The sequence below is a fragment of the Culicoides brevitarsis genome, chromosome 3 (genome assembly GCF_036172545.1).
Source record: "Culicoides brevitarsis isolate CSIRO-B50_1 chromosome 3, AGI_CSIRO_Cbre_v1, whole genome shotgun sequence".
In the NCBI taxonomy this organism is placed as follows: domain Eukaryota; kingdom Metazoa; phylum Arthropoda; class Insecta; order Diptera; family Ceratopogonidae; genus Culicoides; species Culicoides brevitarsis.
In genome coordinates, this window is record NC_087087.1 from 19,414,075 (window position 1) to 19,435,506 (window position 21,432).

The following is a 21,432-nucleotide window of genomic DNA, read 5'->3' on the forward strand; positions in this document are numbered from 1 at the left end:
ATAATTGAGTGAATAACATACACACATATTTAATCATCATAATAATAGTACACACTTTAGATAAGTAATTTATTGTAGTCAAATTTAAAGTTTTGTGTTTGTTGAATATTTTCTTCCAGCATAATCAGACATCCTATCTTCTTGGAGATTAGCAAAGTCCATTCATTTTGAAATTTTGTACAAAATCTCTCGTAAGGCGAATTAATTTAATGTTTTAATTTTTTGTCCCATCAGGATTTTGATGAAGGGGGAGAGAAATTTTTTAAGCTTTTGTTTGTTATATTTTGAACATTTCAAAAGTGGATTTTTTTTAAAGCATTTTCTTGAATTTTATTACATTTAATGTTTTTGACAAATTTTTTTTTTATTTTATTTTATTTATTTTTTAGATCAGAAATCGTAATATTAATTAAATGTAATTTTTAAAATTGAAGATTTATTTGAAAATTTAAGAAAAAAAAATTAAATTTCTCGAAATTAAAAATAGAAAAAAAAAACATTTTGGTCACATGACCAAATGACCAAATGACATGACCAAAAGTTAAATTTAATTGAATTTCAATTTCTCAAAAACAAATTTAGCTTGTTTCTTGTATAATTTTAATAGAATTTGTACTTTTTCATGATTTTCAATTGAAAAATGACCAAAAATGTTAAAAATTCTCATTATATTTTTATATTTTCCCCCCGAAATTTTTCCGGCAAAAACTTTTAGAAGGGGATATGACAAAAATTGCAATAAATAAATTGAATCGCCTAAGCAGCTGCTCAAAAAGCCACGAAAGTTAGAAGAAAGGAGCTTAAACTTTCACCTTAGCTTGTAATACGAGTGAATGAACATTAAATACCAGCAAAATTACAAGAAGACGAGAGAAGCCGTGGGTCGGTTTATTATTATTATTTATTATTATCATACATTTAATACCTAATAATGAAAGCGCACGTCTGCTTAGCTGTAAAGTGTTTAGAAGTGGAAGGCTGCAACTGACATTGAATGATTGATGAAGCCTTATTAAATTTTTTGTTCTCGCACTGCTTTGAATAAAATATAAATTGTCTGACATGCACAATTGAATCACTCATACATGGCCTTCTGAGAAAACAAGCAGCATCTTCATATATATTGTCAGGAAGGGATTAAATGGATTTAAGCGACTACATTTTATAATACAAAAATTTTTTTCAAGTAGTTTTTTTGTGTGTATCTCGGAAAAAAATAGAAAATATGGATTGAGGCAACAGATATGGATTTTTCAAATATCGACAGGAAGCCCATAGATGTAATAAAAAGACGCCTACCAGAGTCGCATCTGTATCGATGATAAACAAATTCTTGTAGTATAAAAAGGGAACATTTACATTTTTTGATTGTTCCTTCAAGCTAAAATATATCTCTGGTTACATTATTCAAATTTGATTGAATTTCGACACTTTCCATGTTAAGCAGATCGAAACAATCGAATTTTCTACGCGACAACGATAAAAAAGTATATCATTATCCTTTGATCCTATCATTTAATTAATCATTCGCTGTTGTCGAACGGCTAAACTTTTTTTATTGTTTTTATTTGTGCGCGCACCCAACAACAAAGCAAGATAAACATTCATCATTTTTATGATGGATTTAAGTAGACACACACGAACAATAAAATAAATGAAAAAAGGCTCTTAAAACGACCGTTTCGCCTTAATTTTATGCATGTAAACAGTTGTTTTACTTTTTTGGGCCCATATTTTTACTACCAATTTGTTTCCTTGAAGCACGCACGTGAGAGAGGAAAACTTTTAAAGTGTGTCTGTGTGACATGTGTAATCATTAAAATTTTGTATTTGCGAAAAGTGTAAGTGAGGTGAAAACGTTTTCAAAGCAAAGAGGCTTGAAAAGATAAAATAACGTGAAGACGGTGCTAAAACAACACTCAAATTAAAATAAAAACAAAATTATATTTTATTGCTTTTTTTACCGCATTTCAAAATTTGTATTGAAAAAATACGGTTATGTCCTGGTTATTTTGTCTGTCCATCTGTCCGTACCGATGTGTCTTTTTGCCACTTGTTAATTCAAGCTTTTTAGATTGAAAAAAATGTGTAGCTGGTAAAAAATTTTAAATAACCATTTAAATCTACATTTAACATTTGTTTGTGAAAACTTTTGGGAAAACTTGAAAATTCTTTGTTAAATCGTGAAAAATCTGAAATATTCTGAAACTTTTGGAAAAAAAATTATAAATTTAAAAAAATGTTAAAATAATCGCCCAAGTCTCTTGAGTAATGTAAAAATTCTTGGAAAATCAAGAAAATTCTTTGAACAGAACAAATGCGGTTAAGCTATTTATTTTAACGAATTCTTTTAATTCTCTTTCCTTGTTTGGTCTATTTAAGCACCATTTAAAGCTAAAATGCTCCAAAAATATCATCATTAAATGTCTAAACGAAAAAGATAAAGGAAAAAACAACACATTCAAATAGGAAATGTCGCTAAAACGTGTCGTTTTCCTCGTAAATAGCCTTGTAAAGTGTTGTGTATTGTCATGGTCGAAAAAGAACGTTAATAACGGCATCCTTTTCATTTCATGTGTCAAAAACACGAATCACAGAGACAATACATCACAACATGCGTTTACGAGGTTTTTGTAACATAACCACTTAATTATTATGTTCCTTTTCTACAACGAGCAGTTCACTGACAAACCACAACAAATGTGTCCTAACTTCGTCCTGCATGATATCATTCGCGACGAGACGTCATAAAATTTGTTTTGATTTTTATTTTGTCACAGAATCGTACGAAGAAAAGGTAGTTTTACTCATTTTATGACAGCGACGATGATGATGATGATGAGTTGGACGATGGAAAAGAGAGCAATTATGCGGTGTTGGTTTGTTTGTTGATGTTTATGAATTCTGCATTATTCATTTAACAGTTGACCTTCCTTTGCAAATTTTATTTTGCCAGCAATAAGGCAGCTAAAAATAATTTAGAGTAGTAGGAATTTTTTTATTTTTTTTTTTTTAATAAAAACAAATTAAATAGTTTAAAAAATTATTTCAATAAAAGTTAAAGTAGTTGTTGTTGTAGTTGATCGTTATTATGAATAAAGTTTATAATTTAATAATAAAAATTATTTAATTTTTTATGATAGTTTGTAACGTTTTGATTAATTTTCAATTATTTACATAGGTATTTAATTTTCAAAAAGCAACAAAATGTTTTTTTTTTAATTTTGGTCATGTGACCTATTTTTTTCACCTAAATTTTTATATTTTGATAATTTTAATGTAAACTTTAAAAATTATTTTTTTTAAATTTTGGATTTGCATTTTTAAATTTTTTTTCTACAAAATGTGACAAAAATCGAAAAAAGCTCGATAATTAAATTTAGTTGTTAATTGGTGCATAAATTGCCAGTGCAATGAACTGTAACTAATTTTTGGTTCAGTGATGTAAACAATTTCAAACACCACAATTAGTTCTCACCTCAAGAACTCCATTTGACTTTAATCTCATAGAGAACAATTAAAATTAAGTGTGATACACTAAATCATACGAGAGGCGATGATGACATCATCAAAAATCGGTGACGTGTTAAATTTGCTCATAAACACGGGTTACATTTAAAACGTCAATTAACTCAAGAGACAACAAAAAGCATCAAGAAGTCATTTGTTTAATTGATATTTGTCGTCGACTTTTTTCTTCACTCATCTCGTGCAAAGTCACAGATGTACGACACAAAACATGAATAAATAATTTAAAATGTTTCAACACCATGACACAAGAAGTGCCTATATCTTAATGCATGTATTTGCTCACACTCACCCTCTCATCATTAAATGTTTAATTTTTAATTGACATTTTCAAGATCTGCACACGCATGAAATAATAATTATAATAAAAAAAAATCACAATTGTTGTTTTCACACATTTTTTGCGTCTATACATAATTTATTACGCAAATGCCTTGCTCGCGATGATTATTTTTCTGCGTTTTTTTGCGCGCGCTAAAATATTTATGAAAAACTTTTTCCATTTTTCCTTGTTTTTGTTTTCATTTGTCATACAATATGCTCATATAATTTACATCTACGACGCGTCTTATATGCAAATTCGTTCCCCGTACTTTTTTTTGCTGCCATGCATCGAGAGCGACGTCTAACTTTTTATATGCTCATTTATTACATTGAAAATTGGTTAACAATTCGTTGTTGATACCTCTTTTTATTATTATATTTTTTCGCTAAAAGAAAAAGTACTTTTCAAATTTTTCATATACGTCAAGTGGATTTTTTTCCTCGGTTGGTTGTGGAAAAATGGCATGTAAAATAAATTAATAATCTTCTTTTATGTTTTTTTTTCAGGGTAATAAATTAACTTTTTTTTTTGGTTTTACTTTTCAATTTTAGTTTTGAAAAAGTTTTAAATTCAAAAAAGAAAAATTAAAATATGATTTTAAAAAATCACTTTTAAAAAAATATTTTAATTTATTTTTAAATTTTTATAAAATAAATTAAATATTTTTTTTTATAAATATTTAACTATAAAAAAATTAATTTTTTATTTTTTTTTTAATAAAAAATTAATTAAAAAGTTCTTTAACTTTAAAAAAATATTTTTTTACTTTTGTTTTAAGAAAATTGTGAAAAGTAACATTATTTTAAATAATTACATTTCAAAATTGTTTTACAACAGAGAATTTTGTAAGTTTTTCAAAGTAACTTAAGAAAAAGTACAGATAAAGTAAAAGTATTTTATCACCCTGATGTTCCTCTTATTTTATTTATTTACGAAGAAGAAATAAAGAAGCGTTGCGATGTGGTTCCTTTTATGTGTGAAAGAAAAGCTTTTTCACAATAAATTTAAAGATTAAGATTTTTTTTTGTTGTTTTTGCCAGGAATAAAGTGCACGTCAAGCGCATATACGCAGTAGACATTCGTATCTTATCTGAAATATGACCGATATTAATTATAAACAGATGTAGTATATAACGAATAACATAGCACCTTCGGCTATTGTTCGTTTGGCTCGCGAGTATATAACTTCTCAGTTCAGTCAGTCCAGTAGTTAATCAAGTTTCACAGCCAACAGTCGCAATTTAATAAAATTGTTGAAAAATGAGTTGCATTTCGTGTGGCCTTACGTGGGCCGTTATTATTCTGTCCTCGCTGTATTTCATATTTAAGTTGGCAATGAAAAAGTACCAATATTTCAAGGAAAAAGGAATTCCGCATGTTCCTGGCGTTCCAATTTTTGGCTCTCTCTACAGCACAATGATGATGCACAAATCGATTCCGGACTGGTTGTTAGAAGTCATGCATCAGTTCCGAACGCATCGATTTTTTGGCATTTACGGTGTTATGGGACCCACTTTTGTGTTGCAAGATCCAGACTTGATTAAACAAATTTGCGTGAAGGACTTTGACAATTTTACCAATCACCCAAATATGCTAAGTACGTCGCACGATGAACTTCTGTCGAACGCTTTGAATATTTTGCGCGATCAAAAGTGGAAAGATATGCGATCGACACTCAGTCCCGCCTTCACAGGCTCAAAAATGCGAATGATGTTCGACTTGATACGTGAATGTGCCGATGATTTTGTGTCTTATTGCAACAGCAAAGTAAACAGCGATAAGACAATGGAGATCGTAACTAAAGATATTTTTTCCAAAGTGACAATAAACATTATTTCCAGCACTGCATTCGGTTTGAAGGTCGATTCTGTGCGTGATCCCCAAAATCCCGTTTTTGTTCATGCCACACGTTCCTTCGACATTCGCAGTTTAAAGGCACAAATTAAATTTTTAATGATCGGAGGTATGCCCAAATTAGCAGATTTCCTGGGTGTTAGTTTTACGCCGAAAGACTCTCAAAAATTCTTTAAGAAACTCGTCAAGGACACCATTGAGCATCGTCGCAAGACAAAAGAAACTCGCCCAGATGTCATTCAGCTGCTGATTCAAGCTCAAGATGGCACCTTGAAATACGAGACGGAGGAAAAGGACGATCATGGGGGATTTGCTGTAATTGAAGAATCGGACATTGGCAAGAAGGAAGTCAAGCAAACGTGGAGTGATACTGACTTGGCGGCACAATGTTTCTTGTTTTTCGTCGCTGGTTTCGATACAACGTCCACTCTTCTCACCTTTGCCAGCTACGAGTTGGCGGTTAATGACGAGGTGCAGGAAAAATTATTTGCCGAAATTAAAGAGACGAAACAAAAACTCATGGGACGCCCAATTAACTACGAGCTTTTGCAGAAAATGGAATATTTGGATGCTTTTGTGTCGGAAGTTTTGCGTGTGCATCCACCTGGGTAAGCAAAAAAGTCAATTTAGGTAACTTCAAATGAAACTAAAAAATAAGGTCCAAAATTTTTTAAGACAAAATCTGGAGGAAAAAAACTTCTTTGAAAGAACTTTTTTTTTATAAATTTATGTTGCTGTATTATTATTACCTATTTTTTTCGTCTTTTACATTTTAATTTTAAAACAATTTTTTAAAATTTTTTTATATGAAAAATATTTATAATTAATTTTTAAATAAGAAAGTTTAAAAAATTTACATTTTGAAATTTAGTAAAAATTTATAAATTTTCGTAAAAACCTATTTTGACAATTTTATGAACTTTTTTTGTCCAAATAATTTTTTGGATTCTAAAATTAAACTTTAATTTTAAGTTTTACCTGAAACCGACCTAAAAAAAAATAATAAATTTAATTAATTTCCACTTTAACAGCTTCCTAACCGATCGTTACTGCAACAACGACACCGAAATCGAAGACCACGAAGGAAAGAAATTCACAATTCCCAAGGGATCGATGATTTGGTCCAACATCTATGGCATTCATCATTCCCATAAATATTTCCCGAATCCCGAGAAATTCGATCCCGAACGATTTTTGGGTGCCAACAAGGAAAAAATTATTCCCAACAGTTACATTCCATTCGGGTTAGGACCCCGCGCATGCATTGGCTCACGATTCGCCCTGATGGAGGGCAAGATAATCCTCTACAGCATTTTGTCAGAGTTCAAATTCGAAGTTTGTGATAAAACTTTGGTTCCGATGCGATACAGTGGTGGATTTGGCATGGGACCACGAGTTGATTTGATTGTTCAATTAAAAAAACGTTAATAATCTGTTAAAAAATTCTGATAATTCAATAAAAATATATCATTATGAAATATAAATTTACTTTAATGACGCAGGTAAAATTATTATCGCGAAACCGGAGATACGCGACACGACCCAGACGACTGTTGAGTTTATCTTGACAAGATTGAGTCAGTCTTGTTTAAGAACTTGCTATCGATTAACTGATAGAAGAAATATTTTGTGAAAAAATAATGTCGTTTTTAACTTGGATTTTAGTTCTTTTGCCCACAGTTTATCTTGTTTGGAAATATGCCACAAGAAATATTAAATTTTTCAAGCAAAAGGGCATCCCTCACGTACCAGGAATACCATTTTTTGGTTCAACTTGGAAAATAAGTGTAAACCAATACTCGATACCCGAGTGGCTCCTTGATATGATGCACGAATTCCGGTCTCATCGATTTTTTGGCATTTACAACTTAAGTGGTCCAATTTTCGTCATTCAAGATCCAGAACTTATCAAACAAATTTGTGTGAAAGACTTTGACAATTTTACGAATCATCCGAATGTCATATCAACGGTGTACGATGAGCTCCTTCCCAACTCTTTGAGTATCTTGAGGGACCAAAAGTGGCGCGATATGCGATCGACACTGAGTCCCGCCTTCACGGGCTCGAAGATGCGAATGATGTTCGATCTGATTCGCGAGTGTGCCGATGACTTTGTCACTTACTGCAAGGAAAATTTGGATGAAAATGATTTAATTGAGATAAATGTGAAAGATATTTTCTCGAAAGTGACGACTAACATAATTTCCAGCACCGCATTTGGTTTGAAAGTTGATTCAGTACGAGACACGGAGAATCCTGTTTATTATCACGCATTACGTTCCTTCGACTTACGAAGTCAAGCAGCAATTTTGCGAACAACAGTGATTGCCGGATTTCCTCGCATCGCAAAATGGCTTAAAATGAGTTTTGTTCCGAAAGATTCTCAGGAATTCTTTAAAAAAGTGGTGAAAGACACGATTGAACATCGTCGTAAGACGAAGGAAACTCGTCCGGATGTCATTCAACTTTTGATGCAAGCGCAAGATGGGACTTTGACGCATGATATCGACTCGAAAGAAGATAGCGAAGGTTTTGCAGTGATTGAAGAATCCGATGTTGGCAAGACAAAAATTACGAAAACGTGGAATGATGTAGAGATTGCAGCACAATGTTTTCTATTTTTTATCGCTGGGTTCGACACGACTTCAACTTTTCTTACATTTGCTAGTTATGAATTAGCGGTGAATGAAGATGTGCAGGAGAAAATTTTCAATGAAATTCGTGAAGCGAAGGAAAAACTGATGGGAAGACCGATTAACTACGAAACTTTGCAGAAAATGGAATATTTGGACGCTTTTGTGTCAGAAGTTTTGCGAGTTCATCCACCTGGGTAAGACAAATTTTAGAAATTTTTAGAATGCTCCAAATGAAATTTAGAAATAAGGTCAAATTTTTTTAAAAAACCAAAAATCAAAAGTTTTCAAGTGGGAGTTTTTTTTATAAATGACAAAAAAGAAATTTCTACAAAAATATTTTAAATTGAAAAAAATTAAATTTTAAAAGAAAAATTATTTTTTTAATCCAATGATTTTTTTTTTCAAATTATATATTTTTAACAATTTTTGTGCTAAAATACTTTAAAAATCGAACATATTATTCATAAAATTGGAATTTTGTTTCATTCTGTCTTTTGGATTCCAAAATGGGTCATCGGACTTTATTTTTAAGTTTCATTTAAATAGATTGGTATTAATTATATTTAATCATAATTTTATTTCCAGATTCATAACTGATCGTGTTTGCAACTCAGATACGGAAATCGAGGACCATGAAGGCCGCAAATTCATAATTCCCAAAGGAAAAATGATTTGGGTCAACATTTATGGCATGCATCATTCACACAAATATTTCCCGAATCCGGAACAATTTAAGCCAGAACGGTTTTTGGGTGGTAATAAGGAAAAAATTATTCCCAACAGTTATATTCCGTTTGGCATTGGACCTCGCGCTTGTATCGGTTCTCGCTTTGCTTTGATGGAAAGCAAGATAATTCTTTACAGCATTTTATCAGAGTTCAAATTCGCTGTTTGTGATAAGAGCTTGGTGCCGATGCGATATGGCATTGGAATGACCATAGGACCAAGGGTCGACTTAATTGTTGCACTCAAGAAACGATAAAAAGATGTTCAGAACTTTAATTAATGATAAGCAAAAAAAAAAATGACAGATAAAAATTAATTTGCGCGTATAAAATGGAAACAGACTATTTTGAAATAATTAATTATTTTGCTTTGTAATGAAATTTTAAAAATTAAAAAAAAAGCTCAAAAAAATTGCAATTGTGCGATTTATCACATTTGCCCTTCAATTAATCAAAAAGATTTTTCTATTTATTCTAATAATACTTCACTTTAAATGTTCATTCCAATGATATCAAAATTAGTTTAATTTGAACCGTTCGTCGATTCAGTCAATTTGCACAGCGTTTCATTAAATTCTAAAACATGATAACGTGGATCATTATTTGCCTCTCATTGGCGTTTGTTTGGTGGAAGGTGTCACAACGCAAGTTCAAAATTTTCAAGCAAAAAGGAATTCCTTTCGTTCCTGCTTTCCCTCTTTTTGGCTCAACATGGGAAACTATTGTCAAACAAATGCCTTACCCAGAATGGATGCTCGAGCAAACGCACAAATTCCGTAAAAATCGTTTTTTCGGACTTTCAAATTACGGAACAATGACATTTGTAGTCCAAGAACCAGAACTGGTTAAGCAATTGTGTATTAAGGATTTTGAAAATTTCGTCAATCATCCAGGCACAACAATTTCCGAGCACGATGAGCTACTGATAAATTCCTTGTCCATATTGCGAGATCAGAGATGGAAAGATATGCGATCGACACTGAGTCCTGCCTTCACGGGCTCGAAAATGCGAATGATGTTTGGCTTGGTTAAGGAATGTGCCGAGGACTTTGTTTCCTACATTGACGAAAATTTGGATGAAAATGGTTGCATTGAACTAAATACGAAGGAGACATATTCGAAAGTTACGTTGGATGTCATTTCTTCAACGGCATTCGGGCTTAAAGTTGACTCATTGCGCGATCCTGAAAATGAGGTTTATGTAAAAGCGACTAATGCCTTCGATATACAAACATTTTACGGTCAACTTAAGCTTATGATACTGCAAATGAGTCCATCGCTGGGAGAAAAATTTGGATTTAGTTTGACTAAACCGGAATTTAATGTATTTTTTAAGAAGATGATCAAAGATACTTTTCAACAACGTCGGAGTATGAAGAGTTTTCGACCGGATATAGTGCAAGTAAGCTATTTAAATTTTTTAAAGACCATTAAGTTCAACAATAAAATAATAAATTTATATTATTTTAGCTTTTAATCCAAGCACAAGACGGAAATCTGAACGATGATGTTGAAGATAACGAAACCCCATCCAACGGCAAGAAGAAAATATTGACGGACCTTGACTTGGCTGCACAATGTTTTATTTTCTTCTTTGCTGGATCGGACACTACGGCAATTCTCTTGAATTTTTGCTCCTACGCCTTGGCCACTAATGAGGATGTTCAGGCGAAATTGTATGAAGAAATACAAACAATCAGAGAAAAACAAGGAGACGATCCAATTACATACGAAAATGTCCATCAAATGCCATATTTAAACGCTTTTATTTCTGAAGTTTTGCGAATGTATCCACCTGCTTTTGTCACGGATCGTCTGTGCAATCGTGCCACCGAAATTGTCGATTATAACGGTAGTAAAATGCAAATTCCCGAAGGTGCTCATGTCTGGTTCAACATTTACGGAATGCATCATTCACACAAATATTTTTCAAATCCTGAGAAATTCAGTCCAGAACGGTTTTTGCCAGAAAATAAACATAAATTAGCGTTAAATGCCTACATGCCTTTCGGTGTGGGACCTCGAAATTGTATCGGTAAATATTTGTGATTGATAAAAATGTGCAATTAATTGTTTTTACGTTGCATTTTAGGATCACGTTTTGCTTTGATGGACGCCAAGACAGTTTTATTTAGTCTCTTATCGCGCTACAAGATTGAAGTCTGTGATAAGACATTGGTGCCGTTAAGATATAAAGCTGGGTTCGGACTCGTGCCAAAAAGTGATTTGATTTTCACTTTTAGAAAGCGTTAAGGCCGTTGCAATTTATTAAATCAGTGAATTTTATGAAACAAAAAAAAAATGTTGTTAAAAAAACCGTTTTTGAGCTTTGAGCTTCTCTCAATAATATTTTTGCCTAATTTTTTTCAAAAATATTTGATAAGTGCTCAAAAACAAAATTTTATTTGAAAAAGTATTTCAAAACATATTATTTCATTAATTAATTCTCTTGAAAAACAACGTCATCATGCGTCCGTGTCTATGTTTCGACTCTCGCTATCTTCTAAATTGATATTAATAAAATTGGAGGGCATTATCATTCATATCAACGTAAAAAATTGTGCTCAGTGTTCGTTTGCCCGTTAGTCATTGACAATGGGTTGCTTATTTTGGATATTTGCCTTATCGCCGATCCTCTATTTGATTTGGCGATATATCAACAAAGATTTGGATTATTTTGCCGAACGAAATATTCCTCATGAAAAACCTCTTCCCATATTTGGCAACTGGTTTTCAACCTTATTCCTTGGAAAACCGATTCCAGACATGCTGCTTCAACTTTCAAATAAATTTCGAGAACACAAGTAAGTTGGTTTTGAAATACAAAACAAAAAATAATTAATTTTTTTTACAGATTATACGGTATGTTTGACATGACCGTGCCAATGTACGTCATCAAAGATCCAGAACTGATAAAACAAGTTATGGTTAAAGATTTTGATCATTTTGTAAATCACGTTCCATTTTTAACGTCTGAAGGAGATGCCCTTTTCGGAAATTCACTTTTTGCACTGCTTGATGAAAAATGGCGAAATATGCGATCGACGTTGTCACCTGCTTTTACCAGTTCCAAAATGCGAATGATGTACGAATTAGTGAGAAATTGTGCCGATTCTTTCATTACGTATTGCAATGATAATTTAAATGAAAATGGTTACTATGACATCAATGCTAAGGATATATTTTCAAAAGCGACAGTAGATGTTATTTCCACATGTGCCTTTGGTCTGGAAGTGGATTCATTAAAAAATCCCGAGAACGAAGTGTATGTAAATGCGAGAAAATCTTTTAATTTCGAGGATTTTATGCAACAAATTAAAGTTCTCTTCATCGGAATGGCACCCAAGTTATGCAAATGGCTAAATATAAATTTTATTCCGAAGGAATCGTCGCAATTTTTCAAACAAATTGTCGCTGATACCATCAAACATCGACGAAGCACCAACACTTTTCGTCCGGACGTTATTCAACTTTTGATACAAGCGATAGATGGCAAATTGAAACACGAAAGTGACAATAAAGACACTGAAACGGGATTCGCTGTAGTTAACGAGACCACAAACAGCAAACAAGTCACGACAAAATCAAATTGGAGCGATTCCGAAGTCGCAGCGCAATGTTTCCTCTTTTTTGTCGCCGGTTTTGATACGACATCAACAACATTGACATTTGCCTTGTATGAGCTGGTAGTAGCGGATGATATTCAGGAGAAGCTTTTTGAAGAAATCACGGAGACTAAAAATCAACTGAATGGGAAGCCAGTAACTTACGAAGCAATCCACAAAATGGAATATTTGGATGCTTTCGTGTCGGAAGTCTTGCGTCATCATCCGCCGGGATTCTTAACGGATCGCGTGTGCAACAAAAATACAAATTTAAAAGTTGACAGTGGAGAGGAATTTTTCATACCGAACAAATCGAAGTTGTGGATAAATGTTTATGGATTACATCATGACCATCAATATTTTCCGAATCCCATGAAATTCGATCCAACGCGTTTCCTGGGAGAAAATAAAAAGAAAATTATTCCAAACACCTACATGCCATTCGGACTTGGACCTCGAGCATGTATCGGTAAGTAAATGATATTGAGTAAGGTTGCTCCAAATTTATTTCGAAGTTTTTGCCCCTATTATTTTTCGGAATGCGAGGAAACAAAAAATAGAAATTTCTGTAAAAAAATTACTAAATTTTATGAATGCCATTAGTTAAATAAAAAATTTGCTTTAATTTTTAATCTACTTTAACTTTTTAATTTAAAATTAAAAAAATATTTTTTACAATAAAAATTTTAAAAAATATTATTTTATTAAAAAAAATGAAAATTTAAAATACATAACTTTTTTTTTTAAATTTTGCTGAGGAGTTTACATGAAAATATTAAGAAAAAAATCTAAGATCATTAATTTTTTAAAAAGTTTCCTTAAAATATAATTTTTTGAACTTTTTTTTTTATTTTGCTTCTTTCATTTTTGAATGTTGATTGAATTTAATTTGGAGCGACTTAATTTAATATACTTATTAAATCATTTTTCTGTCTTTGTAGGTTCACGTTTTGCCTTGATGGAAGTCAAATTAATGCTCTATTATTTGTTATCCGAGTTCAGTGTCAAAGCTTGTGATAAGACATCGATTCCGCTACACTACAGCAATTCATTTGCACTTGCTCCCGATGTCGACTTGATTGTTCGGCTGAAAAAACGATGAATTTTGAGAGACTCATATGCCTTGTACACAGAACAAATTAATAAAAGAGTAAAAATCTGACATAATACACTCGAGTGTTTATTCACGTTCGCGCTCGGCACAAATTAAAACCGAAAACTTGCCGATTGTACAATAACAATGAGACGAGAATTTGTGTACATGCGACGCGTTGTCATGGTAATTTCTCATTTGCCATCTGATATGTGTTGCCAGTCAGTGTTTGTCGTACTTTTCGAAAGATATGAGTCTTTTTACGTGGTTTTGTCTGATTTTTCCAATCATATTATTGTTTTATTTTTACGTCAAACGGAAATATTCTTATTTTGAAGAGCGAAATGTTCCGTTCGTGAAGCCCGTACCGCTGATAGGCAACATGTTTTTGCCAGTGCTAAAAGGCGAGAGCATTGTCGAGGCTTTTGTGAAATTAGCAACTGAATTTAGAAACGAGCCGTTTATTGGATCATTTGAGTTTTTGAGTCCCGGCTTGATAATTCAAGATCCAGAAATAATTAAACAAGTCACTGTGAAGAATTTTGATAATTTTGTGAACCATCGAGTATTTACGGATAGCGTTTCGGATGAATTGCTGAATAATTCCCTGTTGCTGATGAAATTTCAAAAGTGGCGCGACATGCGAGCAGCTCTCAGTCCCGCTTTCACTGGCTTAAAAATGCGGATGATGTTTGACTTGATGAAAAAATGTGCGGAAAATTTCGTTACTTATGGACGGGAACAGTGTGCCAAGGAAAAAAATCGTCGCGTGACAATCAACCCGAAAGAAATTTATTCCAAAGTGACGGTAGATATTATTTCAACATGTGCCTTCGGCTTGGAAGTGGATTCGTTGCGACATTCTGACAACGAGATGTACATCAATGCTCAACGATTGTCAAATATGGCAAATGTTTGGTTAGCTCTTAAATTTATTGTGCTTAGCGTTGCACCAAAACTCGGAAAATGGTTGGATCTGACAATTCTACCCAAAGAAACTGGAAAATTCTTCAAACATCTCATTGGAAAAACAATTTCTTTCCGGAAGGAAAACAATTTTTACCGTCCAGATATTTTACAACTTCTGATCGAAGCCAAGGATGGAAAATTAAAATTCGAATCAGACCAGGTTGCTGACGAAGTGGGCTTTGCCACAATTGACGAATCGGATGTCGGCAGACGTGAGGTGAAACTTGAATGGACTGACACTGAAATAACGGCACAATGTCTCATTTTTTTCCTCGGTGGCTTTGAAACGGTTTCAACTTTGATGAATTTCGCATCGTATGAGTTGGCAATCGACACAACTATTCAAGATAAATTATATCGTGAGATAAAACACACCAATGATATGCTAAATGGAGGACCAATTACTTATGATATCCTTATGAAACTACCGTATTTGGACGCTTTTATTTGTGAACTTTTGAGAAAACATCCCGGACAACCCGGTTTCGATCGGGTGTGTAATGAAGAAACACTCATCGAAAGTGATGATGGCAAAAAATTTACAATTCCAAAGGGAATGGTTATTTTTGTCAATATGTTTGGCATGCACTATAATCCAAAGTATTTTCCAAATCCCGAGAAATTCGATCCGGAAAGATTCTTGGGGGAAAATAAGAAAAATATTAAGCCTTATACTTATATGCCGTTTGCTTTGGGACCTCGAGCTTGTATTGGTAAGACATTTTTTTTTGTTGAGTTTCTTTTTTTTTAAGAGAAAATTTTATTTTAAAAAAATTAGGATCCCGTTTTGCTTTGATGCAAGCAAAGTTATTATTGTACCACGTGGTGCTAAATTTCGAGATCGGTATTGGACCTAAAATGTGCATTCCTTTTCGTGAGTTATTCTATTATGATAATTTTTTTCTTTTTTAAAATTATTTTTTCAAATGTTGCTTCCAATTTATTTCGAAGTTTTTGTCCCATTTTTTTTAAATGATAATTTTTTTCAAATTTGATGAAATACATAAATAAAATTGAAAATTATTTAATTTTTTTCTAAATTAGGAAAATTATCCTTAAACAATTTTTTTTGGTAAAATTTAATTTAATTTAATTTAATTTAATTAAAATGGAACAAAACACTTCAAAATAAATTTGGCTTTATTTTTTATTTTTTTTAGAAAAAGTTTAATTCCTACTTTTTTTTTTTAATTTTTAGGATACAAGAAAGGCTTTAAAATTGAACCAGAAGGCTGTGTTGTTGACCTAATAGAACGACAGGCATAAATAAATTTCAATGTCTAATTATGTGACTCACGCATTTTATTATATAATTTATATATGGCTTGCACGAAACTTACTCTCATGCTCTTTTATTTGATATGAATAAGGAAACACGAAGAAAAAATATAGCTATTTTTGCAAGCAAAATGTACCTTATCGAAAAGCGTATCTTCTTGTTTGAAATCATTTACCGATAATGAACGAATATCGAAACGAAGTTGATATCTTCGATTTTCGTAAGTCGGCATTATTAATCCAGGATCCCGAACTTATCAAGCAATTGGGAATTCAAAGATTTCGATAGTTTCATGATAATGACTATCAGTCCTTTACCGATAGTGTCTCTGATGAGTTATTTATTAATAATCGACAAAAAAAAAACAAACCAAAATACGTCATAGTTAAAATTAAAATAACATATGGAGAGATATAAAACTGGTAATCATCAAAATTCGACGCACATTTTATACTCTTCGCTCAGAAATTGTCTGTACGTTCATTCATCAGTCGACGTTTGGCCTTCAATCGAATATGACTTTAATTCTACCGCTCGTATTAGTGTTCTCCGCGTTATTTTTGCTGTACAAGTATTTGACGCGGAATAATAGTTATTTTCGTGACCGAAATGTCCCACACCGCAAACCAATTCCGATTTTCGGTAATCAACTGAAATTAATGTTTCAGCTGGAAAGTGCTCCGGATAATTTGATAAATGTCGGCAATGAGTTTCGGAATGAGCCGTATGTGGGACTTTTTGATTTTTCGCAACCATCACTTTGCATCCAAGATCCCGAAATGATAAAACAGTTGGGCATCAAACATTTTGAAAATTTCGTAAATCATCGAATTTTTGGTGAAAGTAACGCTGATGAGTTATTTTTGAATTCTTTGTTTATGATGAAAGACCAAAAATGGAAGGATATGCGAGCGACATTGAGTCCGGCATTTACTGGCAACAAAATGCGCATGATGTTCCACTTGGTGAAACATTGTGCGGAAAATATGGTTTCATACTGTCATGAACAATGTGGAGATACTGAGATAATGACAGTGAAACCACGGGAATTGTTTACAAAAGTAACCACAGATATAATTTCCACGTGTGCCTTTGGTTTGGAAGTCGATTGCTTGCGCGACCCAAATAATGACATCTTCAAAAATGCGAAAAAAATACTCGACTTTGACCATCCACTTCTCATGTTTAAATTTTTATTCATCATGATGATGCCCAAAGTCGCCAAATGGATGAAGATGTCAGTCACGCCGCACGAAACAACAAATTTCTTCAAAGATTTGGTCAGAGACACGATTGCATATCGCAGAAAAACCAACACGTACCGTCCAGATGTCATCCAGCTGTTGATAGAGGCCATGGATGGCAAGTTGAAGCATGATACAGAAAAAAATGATGAAGATGCGGGACTTGCGACAATTCAAGAGTCCGACATTGGCAAAAAAGATGGAAGACGTGACTGGACCGATGGCGAAATTGCTGCTCAATGTTTCCTCTTTTTCTTAGCTGGCTACGAAACGACAGGGACTTTATTGAATTTCGCGGCATATCAACTAGCGGTGGATCAGGAAGTGCAAGCGAAACTTTACGACGAAGTCCGAGAGACGGAAAATAAATTAAATGGCGAAACTGTAAGTTATGAGGAACTCATGAAGATGCAATATTTGGATGCATTCATTTGTGAATGTCTTCGAATGTTCCCGCCGATGGTCGCTATTGATCGAGTTTGTAATAAAGATACCACAATTGAAGATGGCAAAGGAAATAGTTTCACGATACCCAAAGGAATGACCATATTTTTCAACACTTTTGGCGTTCATTACAATCATAAATATTATCCGAATCCTGGAAAATTTGATCCGAATCGCTTTTATGGAGAAAATAAGAAAAATATACAGCCACATTTGTTCATTAGTTTTGGAATTGGACCACGGGCGTGTGTTGGTGAGTCATTTTCAACAAATTTATGATATTTAAATTAATTTCAAAAAATTTTCTGATTTGCTTTAATAAATTTGAAACTCATCAGAATTGGACTAAAAAATATTTTATAAATTTTTGAAAATTGAGATGAAGAATTATTCTGATCCTATCTAAATTTTCCAAATTTTCTGATTAGAAAGTGCTCAATAAGCTGTTTTTAATAATTTTTATGCAGATCAAGATTAATATTTAGAAAAACAACCGAAAATATTTAAAAATTATATTTAAAAAATTATATTTAAAAAATTGCATTTTTCGAAAAAATAAAAATTAAAAAAAAATGATCATAATTAGCTAAAAAATAAAATATCACATCTCAAAAAAATTATAAGTCATCCTATAAAAAAAAAAAAAATTATTTCGAATATTTTTTTAGTCCTCTATCATTTTCAATGAGTTTCAAATTTGAAGCAAGTCAGGAAATTTTTTGTTATTTATTAATTTATTGTTAATTTTTATTTTTTTTATCAGGTTCTCGTTTCGCATTGATGCAGATGAAACTCATACTTTATTATATGATTGCAAATTTTTCATTTGAGATTTCCGAAAAGACGATTATTCCATTGCGATTTGCTAAAAGCGTGCGATTCGAGCCCGAAGGATGTGTTGTTGACTTGAAAAAACGTATTAAATTAGACTTGTTATCATGATAAAGTATATCATTATATCATCGTTTGTCAATAGAAAAAAAAAAACAAAGCTTGAAGTTCAAGTTCAAATTCAATAAACATGATATCTACATATCAAAGCCACACCATGATATTCATGCCTATCGGTTTCGCAATGCATGACGATACTGAGAGAGAACCTATCTCATGTCATATTCTCTCTAATTAAATAAATAAAATGAACAGTGTCAGTTTAGTTTAGTCTGTGGCGCGATATGGAACTCATATTGTCGATTATATTTTTTCTAACGCTATTTTTTGCGCTTTATAAATATTTGACCTTCAATTTCAATTATTTTCGGGACCACAATGTGCCTCATAAAAAGCCCGTGCCGTTTTTTGGGAACCAATTCAAATTTTTCGCCAAAAAACAATCGATTCCTGATTTTTTGCTGGACATCGGAAATGAATTTCGAGACGAGGCGTATGTCGGCTTCTATGAATGCAGAACACCAACGTTGTTTATTTTGAGCCCGGATGCCATCAAGCAGATTTGCATAAAGAATTTTGATAATTTCGTAAATCATCCAGCATTTTCGGAATCAGAGACGGATGACCTTCTGTTAAGTTCTGTCTTTTTTATGAAAGATCAGAGATGGCGTGATATGCGTGGAACACTGAGTCCCGCCTTCACTGGCTCCAAAATGCGGATAATGTTTGACTTAGTTCGAGATTGCGCGGAAAATCTTGTTTCTTACTGCAACGAAAAATGTCAAGAAAATAACGGTTTAATGACATTCCGACCAAAAGATTTGTTCTCAAAAGTCAGCATGGATATCATTTGTACGTGTGCTTTCGGATTGCAAAATGACTCGTTGCGAAATCCACAAAATCAGTTGTATCAGATGTTTAGTAGAATTATGGACATGACTGGTATCAAAACGGTGTTAAAATTTTTCGTGATGATTTTATCCAAAGATCTAGCCAATTGGCTCGGAGTTTCTTTTTTACCGAATGACACGAGTAATTTCATCAAAAAGTTGGTTTCTGACACGATTTCATACCGGAAAAAGACCCAAGAATACCGTCCAGATGTCATCCAACTCTTAATCGAGGCCATGGAAGGCAAGTTGAAGCATGAAGATAACACCAAAAATGACGACGAAAGCTTTGCCATCGTCAAGGAATCTGAAATTGATAAGAAAGGTGGACGACGCGATTGGTCTGATGTAGAAATTGCCGCTCAATGTTTCATTTTTTTAATTGGTGGATTTGACACGACCTCGAATCTGTTTAATTTTATTTCTTATCAGTTGGCTGTCGATCCGGAAATTCAAGAGCAATTGTATGAGGAAGTAAGAGAAACGCAAACGAGACTAAATGGTGCCCCAGTTACTTATGATGACATTCAAAAAATGCAATATTTGGACGCATTTATTTGCGAATGTCTCCGAAAATATCCCCCAATGTTGCAAATTGATCGTATCTGTAACAAAGAAACTGTCATTCATGACGGCAAAGGAAATAGCTTTAAAATTCCCATTGGCATGAAAGTCAATATGAATCCATTTGCAACACATTATAATCCAAAGTACTTTCCGAATCCGGAAAAATTTGACCCGCAACGGTTTTTGGGGGAAAATAAAAAGAAAATTGATCCATATTCTTTTATTAGTTTTGGAGTGGGACCCCGGGCGTGTGTCGGTAAGATTTTTAAATAAAATTGATTTAATAATTAATTATTTTCTCATATTTTTTTGTAGGATCTAGGTTCGCGATGATGCAAACAAAGCTGATTTTGTATCATGTGGTGGCAAACTTCGCATTTGAAGTGACCGAAAAAACTGGAATTCCAATGAGATTTGTTAAGGAATTCAGATTGGAGCCAGAACGTCCTATTGTTGGGCTGAGAAAACGTTCATCGTGAAAAAATCCACAAAAATATAAAAAATTTAAGAAATTGTCACATTTTTATCGCAATTTTTGTTTTTTGGGTAAAAACTCTCTCAATTTATTTCGAACTTTTTGTCCTTAAAATTATTAAAAATAATTAAGAAGTATAATTTCAAATAATTGAAACAGTTTTTAAATTAAAATCTCGAAAAATTATTAAAAAAAACAATCATTTTTTTTCGGTCATTAAATTTTTGACATTTCGAAGAAAAAAATTTAAAAAATCGAAGCGTTAGTGACAGCCAAATAAAAGTTAATTAAGTTCATTTAATTTCCCGAATAATTATTCAACGATAACTTATTCCTGTAATTATAAATGAAACGTTAAAATAATAAAAAGTTCGGTAAATGCAAAACGACGATGATGATGATAATGAAGATTGAGTTCAACTAAAAAAATAAAAAAAAAGAAATGAAATTAATTTTATCAGTAAAAACTAATCTCGTTGAAAAACTGAATGATCTGAACTGTTATCGTAACCTCTTTAATTAACAAAAATTTCTTAAAACATTTTTCTTTTCAACGATCCTTTCGATTACGTGCAAATCTTTCAGCATAACTTCCAATTATAGTTTAATTAGACAAAAGTACTTTTTTTTTCTCACACCTTGCCAACTAAATATTCAATTACCGTTTTTTTTTTGTAAGTAACTCATCTTGTTTAAATGGCTCGAAAGAAATTCGTTCAGTCATTTTTTTTTTACTCTTTACATTCCTTGCACATGCCGAAGAGTGTAAAATATGACGGGGCGTCTCCTTTATTTTTTTTACAATCTAATTACACGCTCAATTTAAGTTTGGATCAACAAAGTTTAATATGTCTTGTTTTTGTGGATGGCAAGATGGAAATTGAAAATACACCGATTTTATTCCGAC

General features: G+C 32.5%; 8 protein-coding genes across 8 annotated transcripts in view; 7 read left to right on the forward strand and 1 right to left on the reverse strand.

Annotated features, from left to right (window-relative positions):
• Positions 1–21,432, reverse strand: part of LOC134835644 (cytoplasmic polyadenylation element-binding protein 2) — a 170,447-nt gene that overhangs the window by 6,837 nt on the left and 142,178 nt on the right. The window lies entirely within an intron of this gene.
• Positions 5,032–7,171, forward strand: LOC134835645 (probable cytochrome P450 9f2). Its single transcript, XM_063850563.1, has 2 exons — positions 5,032–6,315; positions 6,739–7,171. Exons 1-2 carry the CDS (start codon positions 5,114–5,116, stop codon positions 7,133–7,135), a joined length of 1,599 nt encoding a protein of 532 aa, XP_063706633.1. The 5' UTR covers positions 5,032–5,113; the 3' UTR covers positions 7,136–7,171.
• Positions 7,534–9,438, forward strand: LOC134833380 (probable cytochrome P450 9f2). The gene is made up of 2 exons (XM_063847686.1): positions 7,534–8,537; positions 8,929–9,438. The coding sequence occupies exons 1-2, from the start codon at positions 7,534–7,536 to the stop codon at positions 9,323–9,325; spliced, it is 1,401 nt and encodes a 466-aa protein (XP_063703756.1). The 3' UTR covers positions 9,326–9,438.
• On the forward strand, positions 9,610–11,444 carry LOC134833763 (cytochrome P450 9e2-like). The gene is made up of 3 exons (XM_063848203.1): positions 9,610–10,470; positions 10,539–11,103; positions 11,161–11,444. The coding sequence occupies exons 1-3, from the start codon at positions 9,652–9,654 to the stop codon at positions 11,319–11,321; spliced, it is 1,545 nt and encodes a 514-aa protein (XP_063704273.1). The 5' UTR covers positions 9,610–9,651; the 3' UTR covers positions 11,322–11,444.
• Positions 11,632–13,915, forward strand: LOC134835648 (probable cytochrome P450 9f2). Its single transcript, XM_063850565.1, has 3 exons — positions 11,632–11,872; positions 11,923–13,142; positions 13,615–13,915. Exons 1-3 carry the CDS (start codon positions 11,664–11,666, stop codon positions 13,773–13,775), a joined length of 1,590 nt encoding a protein of 529 aa, XP_063706635.1. The 5' UTR covers positions 11,632–11,663; the 3' UTR covers positions 13,776–13,915.
• LOC134835647 (probable cytochrome P450 9f2) lies at positions 14,002–16,074 on the forward strand. Its single transcript, XM_063850564.1, has 3 exons — positions 14,002–15,448; positions 15,514–15,609; positions 15,934–16,074. The coding sequence occupies exons 1-3, from the start codon at positions 14,017–14,019 to the stop codon at positions 15,999–16,001; spliced, it is 1,596 nt and encodes a 531-aa protein (XP_063706634.1). The 5' UTR covers positions 14,002–14,016; the 3' UTR covers positions 16,002–16,074.
• LOC134836155 (probable cytochrome P450 9f2) lies at positions 16,524–18,654 on the forward strand. Its single transcript, XM_063851394.1, has 2 exons — positions 16,524–17,955; positions 18,466–18,654. The coding sequence occupies exons 1-2, from the start codon at positions 16,530–16,532 to the stop codon at positions 18,642–18,644; spliced, it is 1,605 nt and encodes a 534-aa protein (XP_063707464.1). The 5' UTR covers positions 16,524–16,529; the 3' UTR covers positions 18,645–18,654.
• LOC134836156 (probable cytochrome P450 9f2) lies at positions 18,878–21,426 on the forward strand. The gene is made up of 2 exons (XM_063851395.1): positions 18,878–20,306; positions 20,366–21,426. The coding sequence occupies exons 1-2, from the start codon at positions 18,878–18,880 to the stop codon at positions 20,527–20,529; spliced, it is 1,593 nt and encodes a 530-aa protein (XP_063707465.1). The 3' UTR covers positions 20,530–21,426.

Bases quoted from the DNA above. Each gene is read 5' to 3' on its own strand.
- LOC134835645 (XM_063850563.1), top strand. From the start codon at position 5,114: ATGAGTTGCATTTCGTGTGGCCTTACGTGGGCCGTTATTATTCTGTCC. The intron at 6,316-6,738 runs GTAAGCAAAAAA...CCACTTTAACAG, and splicing joins TTGCGTGTGCATCCACCTGG to CTTCCTAACCGATCGTTACT.
- LOC134833380 (XM_063847686.1), top strand. From the start codon at position 7,534: ATGCACGAATTCCGGTCTCATCGATTTTTTGGCATTTACAACTTAAGT. The intron at 8,538-8,928 runs GTAAGACAAATT...TTTTATTTCCAG, and splicing joins TTGCGAGTTCATCCACCTGG to ATTCATAACTGATCGTGTTT.
- LOC134833763 (XM_063848203.1), top strand. From the start codon at position 9,652: ATGATAACGTGGATCATTATTTGCCTCTCATTGGCGTTTGTTTGGTGG. The intron at 10,471-10,538 runs GTAAGCTATTTA...ATATTATTTTAG, and splicing joins TTCGACCGGATATAGTGCAA to CTTTTAATCCAAGCACAAGA. The intron at 11,104-11,160 runs GTAAATATTTGT...GTTGCATTTTAG, and splicing joins GGGACCTCGAAATTGTATCG to GATCACGTTTTGCTTTGATG.
- LOC134835648 (XM_063850565.1), top strand. From the start codon at position 11,664: ATGGGTTGCTTATTTTGGATATTTGCCTTATCGCCGATCCTCTATTTG. The intron at 11,873-11,922 runs GTAAGTTGGTTT...TTTTTTTTACAG, and splicing joins AATAAATTTCGAGAACACAA to ATTATACGGTATGTTTGACA. The intron at 13,143-13,614 runs GTAAGTAAATGA...CTGTCTTTGTAG, and splicing joins TGGACCTCGAGCATGTATCG to GTTCACGTTTTGCCTTGATG.
- LOC134835647 (XM_063850564.1), top strand. From the start codon at position 14,017: ATGAGTCTTTTTACGTGGTTTTGTCTGATTTTTCCAATCATATTATTG. The intron at 15,449-15,513 runs GTAAGACATTTT...TAAAAAAATTAG, and splicing joins GGGACCTCGAGCTTGTATTG to GATCCCGTTTTGCTTTGATG. The intron at 15,610-15,933 runs GTGAGTTATTCT...TTTAATTTTTAG, and splicing joins TAAAATGTGCATTCCTTTTC to GATACAAGAAAGGCTTTAAA.
- LOC134836155 (XM_063851394.1), top strand. From the start codon at position 16,530: ATGACTTTAATTCTACCGCTCGTATTAGTGTTCTCCGCGTTATTTTTG. The intron at 17,956-18,465 runs GTGAGTCATTTT...TTTTTTTATCAG, and splicing joins TGGACCACGGGCGTGTGTTG to GTTCTCGTTTCGCATTGATG.
- LOC134836156 (XM_063851395.1), top strand. From the start codon at position 18,878: ATGGAACTCATATTGTCGATTATATTTTTTCTAACGCTATTTTTTGCG. The intron at 20,307-20,365 runs GTAAGATTTTTA...ATTTTTTTGTAG, and splicing joins GGGACCCCGGGCGTGTGTCG to GATCTAGGTTCGCGATGATG.